Source organism: Leptonychotes weddellii, chromosome 5 (genome assembly GCF_054177405.1).
Source record: "Leptonychotes weddellii isolate Sample4059 chromosome 5, ASM5417740v2, whole genome shotgun sequence".
Classification (NCBI taxonomy): Eukaryota; Metazoa; Chordata; class Mammalia; order Carnivora; family Phocidae; genus Leptonychotes; species Leptonychotes weddellii.
Window position 1 is genome coordinate 102,132,142 of NC_138373.1, and position 7,142 is coordinate 102,139,283.

The 7,142-nt window shown below is 58.1% G+C and overlaps 1 protein-coding gene across 2 annotated transcripts in view; it reads left to right on the plus strand.

The window, feature by feature from the left end:
- AQP5 (aquaporin 5) overlaps positions 1-2,989 on the plus strand; it is a 4,272-nt gene extending 1,283 nt beyond the window's left edge. Inside the window, exons 2-4 of one of the 2 annotated variants that reach the window (XM_081821633.1) lie at positions 790-954; positions 1,366-1,449; positions 1,908-2,254. In XM_081821633.1, the coding sequence (XP_081677759.1) occupies positions 790-954; positions 1,366-1,449; positions 1,908-2,006 (348 nt within the window). In that variant the 3' untranslated portion in view covers positions 2,007-2,254. The other variant, XM_081821632.1, reaches the window with a different exon arrangement.
- Positions 2,990-7,142: the final 4,153 nt, after the last annotated feature.

Sequence of the window (7,142 nt, forward strand, 5' to 3'; positions counted from 1 at the left end):
GGTGGCTCAGTTGGTTAAGCGACTGCCTTCGGCTCAGGTCATGATCCTGGAGTCCTGGGATCGAGTCCCGCATCGGGCTCCCTGCTCGGCGGGGAGCCTGCTTCTCCCTCTGACCCTCCCCCCTCTCATGTGCTCTCTGTCTCTCTCATTCTCTCTGTCTCAAATAAATAAATAAAATCTTTAAAAAAAAAAAAAAAAAAAGAAACCATGCATGTGAACCTCCTAATGTGGTGCCCGTGTGTAGGGTCTGTCGAATATGGGTTCCTGTTCCTGGTTCCCTGCTCTCACCCCCTCCCACAGTCCCAGATTCAGTCCCCATGTCCCATGCAAACTGGGTTCATTAATCAAACACAGAGGAGGATTTTCTCGGCCATTGTCAAGCCGTGAGTCAGCCCCACCGGAGAGACGGGTTTGAGGTTGGCACTGGCGGCGGGTCAGACGCAGGCGGGAGGCAGTCTGGGGGTGCAGTAGGCAAACTGGGCAGCTGCCCACAGGAGGGAGGGTACATGCCAGCTTGTGGGGGTGGGAACTGGGCAGAACCGTTGACAGGACCTTGTCCAGGAAAAGCTCCTCTCACCCTCAGCTCCTTGGCCACAGGCCTATGCTCCCAAGCTTTGCGCACACTGTCAGGTCTTTTCAGTCTTTTCAGCAAATGACCTTCCTGATGTGCGCAAGGCTTGGCCTCCAGGTACAATGACTCTAAGGGTCCTCGGAGGCCAAGAGCCCATCCCCCAAGCCCCCGGCCATAGAGCTGGAAGGCAGGGGTTCTAACCCACCCTCCCCTTGCAGCTCAACAACAACACAACCCAGGGCCAAGCTATGGTAGTGGAGCTGATTCTGACCTTCCAGCTGGCACTCTGCATCTTCTCCTCCACCGACACCCGCCGCACCAGTCCTGTGGGCTCTCCGGCCCTGTCCATTGGCCTTTCCGTCACACTGGGCCACCTCGTGGGGGTGAGCAACAAGGCCACTTGGCTGGAGTTGTGGGAAGCCCCTCGAGGCAAATAATGGGGCCCTAGAGCAGCACCCTTCTGAACCAGGAACCCCAGCAGTTAAGGCCTGGAGTGGGGTTGCTGTACCCTGTCCCAGGCTGGATCCCCTGAAATCTTCTCTAGCCTGAGGGAATATGGCAGTAAGTGGGAGTTGGGGTGAAGGCAGGAAATCAAGCCCAAGCACAGGACTTGAGAAGAAAGAAGGGTGCATGGGGACTCGTGGAGGGAGAAGTCACCAGCCTAGGAATTGGGAGACTTTGATTCAGAGACCTGGCTGAGCCCCTAAACTTCTGGGTGACTGTGGGAAAGACCGGGCCTTTAGGAGTTGGACAAACATGTTGCCCCCCCTCGCCACCTCCCTCCCTCTGTCCAGATCTACTTCACCAGTTGCTCCATGAACCCAGCCCGCTCTTTCGGCCCCGCAGTGGTTATGAATCGCTTCAGCGCTGCTCACTGGGTGAGTCTCGGCCCTACCCTGGCTCCCTGGCAATGAGGGCCTGGAAACCTGGCCAAGAGCCCCGGGACTGTCCAGATGCTGTGGGCCCAGAGCTTGGGGGTGGCCCTGGGAGGTGTGGCTGGAGAGAGAAAGGGATATAGAAGGGGATGGGACACAACCAGAACAAGGACAAGGGCAGTTAAATGGCAGAGGACCCTGGTTTGGGGCTCGGGTGGGGTGGGGGGGGTATACCTCTGAAGAAGGGAAGGAGATCTGTTCCTCTGTGTAAATCTCTGAGGACTTTGTGTCTGTCCTTCTGGGGTGGGACGGGGGTGGGGGGGAGGGCAACGTGTCTGTGTGTCTGTCCTCTCTGATGTTTTATTTATCTGTTCCAGTTGAGGGGGTTGAGAGTCTTCCTTCCTGTGGGCCTGTCCCTCTGGACAGTCTATCTGTCGCCTCCTCATGTTCTCTCTCTCCAGGGTCTGTTTCATTCCCTGTGTGGGAAGGAGAGGAGTTCTGTTGTCTCTCCGGGAATCTACATGTCTTTTTCCTCCGAAGGGTCATTTGTCTGTCTTTAGGGTGAGGCTGGGGGGCCCTGTCCTTCTGGGGATCTGTCTCCTTTGAAGATCTGAGTGTCTGTAGGCCAAGTCCCTGTCATTGAGGAATAGGGTGTCAGTATATCTGTTCCTTGGGCAGGAGGAAATCTCTCCCTCTGGAGGTCTGGAAGTCTGTAGGTCCACCTCCTCTGATGGTCCACGGGTCTGTCCTCTGGAGGGGAAGCTGTTGGTCTCTGAGGCCTGAGACTCAGCCCCCTGACACTGCCATGTCCCCGCCAGGTGTTCTGGGTAGGGCCCATCGTGGGGGCCATCCTGGCTGCCATCCTCTACTTCTACCTACTCTTCCCCAACTCCCTGAGCCTGAGTGAGCGTGTGGCCATCATCAAGGGCACATATGAGCCTGAGGAGGACTGGGAAGAGCAACGAGAGGAGCGAAAGAAGACCATGGAGCTGACTGTCCACTGACCAGTGCCAGGCAGGGGCCAGCCCCCCAGCCCCTGAATCATAGGGGCAAAAATATATATATATATGACAGCAAAGCTTCCTTCCCCTACAGCTGGGTCCTCTGGGCTAGGGAGGAGGTGCTGGCTCTCCCAGCTTCACAGTTAGGGATAGGAGCAGTAACCCATGATGGGACTCTTGGGTTGGGGCCAGGGGCTGGTGTCTGATGGGGAGGGGGTCTCTCTGGGACAGGGCAGACTGCTGCCATTAGGTCAGACCTCAGAGACTGTGAAAGTAGCACCAAGCTTATAGGCTGCGCTGGGGCCAAGCTAGGAAGGAGTGGCCAGCAGTCTGTATGCCCCTATCTTCCCCCACCGCCCCCCGGTTAAGAGCCAGAGGGGTCCCGGTCCCTAGGACTGCAGAGGCTGCCCCTCCCCAGATTGCCTAAGGAGGGAGACAAACTGGTTCATTAAACGCTGCCTTATTTATTTCTGCTCGAGGATGCACGGGGTAGGGCTGCTGGTGTTTGGAGCAGGGGCTTACCAATAAACCACTGACATTCATGTTCTGCCTCGTCTCTCCTTAGACCCTCTCCTTGGGACACTCTGACTGATCGTCTCTGTCCTTCTGGACAGTCAGTCTCCTCTTTGTCATCCCTTATGCTCTCCATGGTCTGCATAGTTCTCTGTGGAAGGACAGGGAAGCTGAGGCGAGGGAAGGCTTAGAGCGGCAGAGAGGTGAGGTCGGGAAGAGAGAGAGGGAGAGGAGACCAAGACACAGAAACAGAGCTAGAGGTCAGGAGGGGGCCGTGGGAGCAGAGGAGTGGTCCTCACCCAGTCGCTCACCTGCTCGCCCCTCCCACCTCAGCTATGTCAAGTCTCTGCCACTTGAGGAGGGCCTGGCCCCAGTGCCAGGGTGTGCCAGGCAGGGTGGAGAAGAATTGAACCAGCTGACAGCCCCTTGAGATGCCAAGGGGCTCTGTCATCAGGAAGGAGACACAGCCGTGGACTCCCCTCTCTGCACCTCACTCTTCCAAAAAGGTGCCATGTTGGGAGCCTGCGGTCGGAGGGAGAAGCTCCCTGCCTCACCCCCCAGCATACCCAGGAGGCACAGCCAGCCCGGCCTTTCTCTGCGTCTCCTCACTCCTGCCTCGGCCAGCCTCTCTTCTCACTGTCTTCCCCTCTGGGCCTGTGGCTCTGCTCTGCCCTTGTCCCCTTGTCCCTGACACTCCTCAGGAAGCCGCCTTAAACTCTCTGAGCCTCCGTCTCTTAAGCTATGAAACAAGGATAAAAATGCTTCCCTCACAGGGTTGCTGAGGGACTGGTTTAAGATTAAGGGAGTGAGATACCTGGGCCCATTCTGCTCTCTGTAGGGAAAATGGGGAGCAGCTCGGGACACAGCCCTGCATCATAGTTAAGGAGTCTGGCTTGGAGTTCAAATCCTATTTTGCAACTTTGGGTAACATGGGTTCTCTGAGTTGTGGTTTTTTGTTGTTTTGTTTTGTTTTTTGCAAGATGTTTTATTTATTTATTTGAGAGAGAGAGAGAGTGCCCACATGATCAAGAGCAGGGGGAGGGGCTGAGGGAGAAGCCGACTCCCCGCTGAGCAGGGAGCCCTCATCTATAAAATGGGGATACTTGTACCCACCTCATGGGTTGTTGGGAACATAAAGTGAGACAGGGGACGGAAGGAAAACAGGGCCAGCACCTCAGTGAGTGTTCAATAAACTAGTGTGAACAGAACATAGCACATACACATCTGGTACCCCAGCCACACTCCAGTTCTGGGCACCTGCTCTCCTGAGAGTGTTTGAACCTGAGTTCCTGCTTCTCCGGAATGGGAACCTCTCCTGTGGTCTTACAGCTTTGCCTCTGAAGAGAAGGGGCCAGTAGGGTCAGGAGAGGGACTGAGACGGCGTGGAAGAAGCCATAGACCCTGGCTGGCCAGTGTCAGTCCCAGGGAACGTGGGTGAGGAGGGCCAGACTTCCTAGCCCTCCTTCAAACTTGAGCCTAGTATCGGTAAATGGGAGAGTGTGTGTGTGTGTGTGTGTGTGTGTGTGTACCTCACAGGGCCCCCTAAAGGGGTGTGTGTGTGTGTGTGTACCTCACAGGGCCCCCTTAAAGGAGTAGTCCCTCACCTGCCCTCATCCACCCCGGCCCCTACCCTCGAGCCAGGCCGCAAATCCCAGCTCCGACCAGCAGGGGGGGACCTCGTCCACCGAATCCGCAGCGGCTGGGCTTCCTCTAACACAAATCCTGGGTCTGGGCCCTAGCCACGCGGGGGTAGGGGGAGTCCCTCAGGCCTGTGTCCCCTAGGCCACCAGGAAGCAGCTACCCCCAGTCCACTATCCGGGAGGGGATGCAGAAGAGAGAGGACCCCTACCCCTCTCGCCCCCACAGGCCTCAGGTACAGGCACAGACATGACTGGGCCTCTCCCTCCAGCCTCTCCCTCCAGCCCAGCGACCTGCGTTCCTTTTTTGATGGGTCGGAAGGGGAGCATAACGTGGTGAACGGTGGGCCTACGGGAGACAGACCCTCAGCGATGGGTGAGGCACCCAATTCGAGGGAGTACAGGCCTGGCCTGGCCTGGCCAGAGGGTGCGGGTCCCCATAGGGCTTTGGGCCCTCAAGATGCAGCGGCGGGTGGTTTGGCCAGCAGGGGGCGCTGTGTTCCTTGATGTGTGAACTTGGAGGCCGCTCGGTTCCGGAGCGCACAGAGGCCAGCGCACACATGAACACGCACACAGTAGCCCTGCACATCTACACTGACCTTCAGTTGTACTCAAGGGGCCGTGTCTGCTGGGCATAAACTGCTCACGCGGGGTGTGTGTGTGCGTGCGTGTGTGTGTGCGCGTGTGTGTGCGCGTGCGTGTGTGAAGAGCCACATCAACCCTCCCCCATTCTCTCACGGGGCTGCTGAGGACCAGACCTGGGAACCTGGCTCCGTGCATCACACCCAAGTACACACGTGCTCAGTCACCCCCTGAGCCTCTGCTCCACCTGGAAATGGAAGCCGGGAAAAGCCTTGGTTCTCCTACGGGAGGTTTCCTACTCCTCCCCTCCCCCTCTGCCCAGGGCCTGCTGGTTTTCACCTGGTAGGAAGGTGGACATGGGGACATGATGGGGAGATGGAGGAGGGCTGAGGGTAAAGGAAGAAATTGGCCGCAGGTGTCTAGGGGGATAGGAGGAGGGGTTGAGGGGTGGGTGAGCTCTCGAAGCCCCTCTGGAGCCTCAGCTTCCTCTGTCAGGTGTGGACGAGGCTTCCACAATTCTGGAGGATTGGTGAGATGATGCGAGGGAAAACACCTCGAATCCTTCCCTTTCTGCGGTGCTTTCCTTCTCCCTCCTCTGCTCTCCTAGTACCTCCCTCCTTCCCCTCCCTTTTGCTCCCCCTCTGTTTCCCCGAACTGAGAGCACCTCAGTCAGAGCCCCCATTGCCCCTTGTGCGCACACCTACACACCCCACTCCCCGCGGATTTAGCCGCCACAGCAGCTGGACAGGCCTCTAGGGGGTTAAAAGCCCACAGCCACCGACAGGCAGCTGTAGGCAGCTGGGCGTGGGGCCTTGGCAAAGGGCCTCTGAGCATGAGGGACCTGAGAGCTTCCCAGTAGAGCCCAGGACTGGCAGGGTCCGGGGAGGTGCTAGCTGGAGCTGGAGCAAAGCCCTGGCCCGTGCCCACCTGGCCTCAGGGGCTGAACAACCTTGTGCCGGGCCAGACAGGGCCCCAGGAGGCGCTGCTCTAGACCAGCTGGACACCAGGGCTCCGGCTGCCCTTGATTCTCTCAGCCTCCAGGGCCCAGAGCAGGGGCCCCGGGAGCTGCTTGTCTGGGAGCTGCCATGGCAACCGGGACCCTTCCCACCCCACCCCAGTCCTCACACCTGTCTCCCTGGAGGGGTGAGGGAGGGCGATCCGAACAACCAAAATTTTCTTGGCTCAGAGACACTCTCCTAGGTATCAGCACATTTACCCCAAATGACACATGGGGCAACGAGAATTATGTCCATTTATAAGTGGGGAAACTGAGCTCACAAAAGTTACCCACTGGTCAGGGGTGCGGCATACATGGCGACGTGTGAACGCTTTCGCCCGTGCTGCCTTATCAAAGGCCCTCACCAGCTAGGCGTTAGTGCTGTCGGCTGCTTGGCCTACAGGTGCGCCTCGCCGCGGCTCGGTGGGGTGTAGGGGAGCCCTCTGCGGCCCTGTCTGCAGGAAGGGAAGGAGAGAGATGCCCTGAGGTTCCCTGGGACAGCCCACCGTGCCAGGGAGGAGGGTCACCCACGCTGCCCCCGTGGCCACATTCCTTCCTTCCTCGAGCATTTATTGAAAGCCTCTTTGAGACCAGGCAAGCATGGGTCCCCACCAGAACAGGGGAGGCCCTGAGGAGGTCAAAGCCAGAAGTAGCCACTGGCTGGAGAGGAGAATCAGGGCAGGCTTCATAGAGGAACTGGACGTGAGCAAAGTCTTGAAAGAGACAAAGAGGAAAGCCTTCCTCAAACCCACAGTCTCTCCACAACTCTGGGATTACCCAGGTCCCATTTTCAAGTCTCAGCCTTGAGAGGGAGAAGTGAAAAACCCCAGATGAGACTGGGACCAGCCCAGAGAGGATCCCAGTCACTCAAAGGGAGCCAGGAGCACAAGGAGGGGCCCCTGACTGGACAGGAGAAGGGCTGCCTCTTCTTCAGGGCCAGAGGGAAGCTGGTGAGGGCATGGAGCA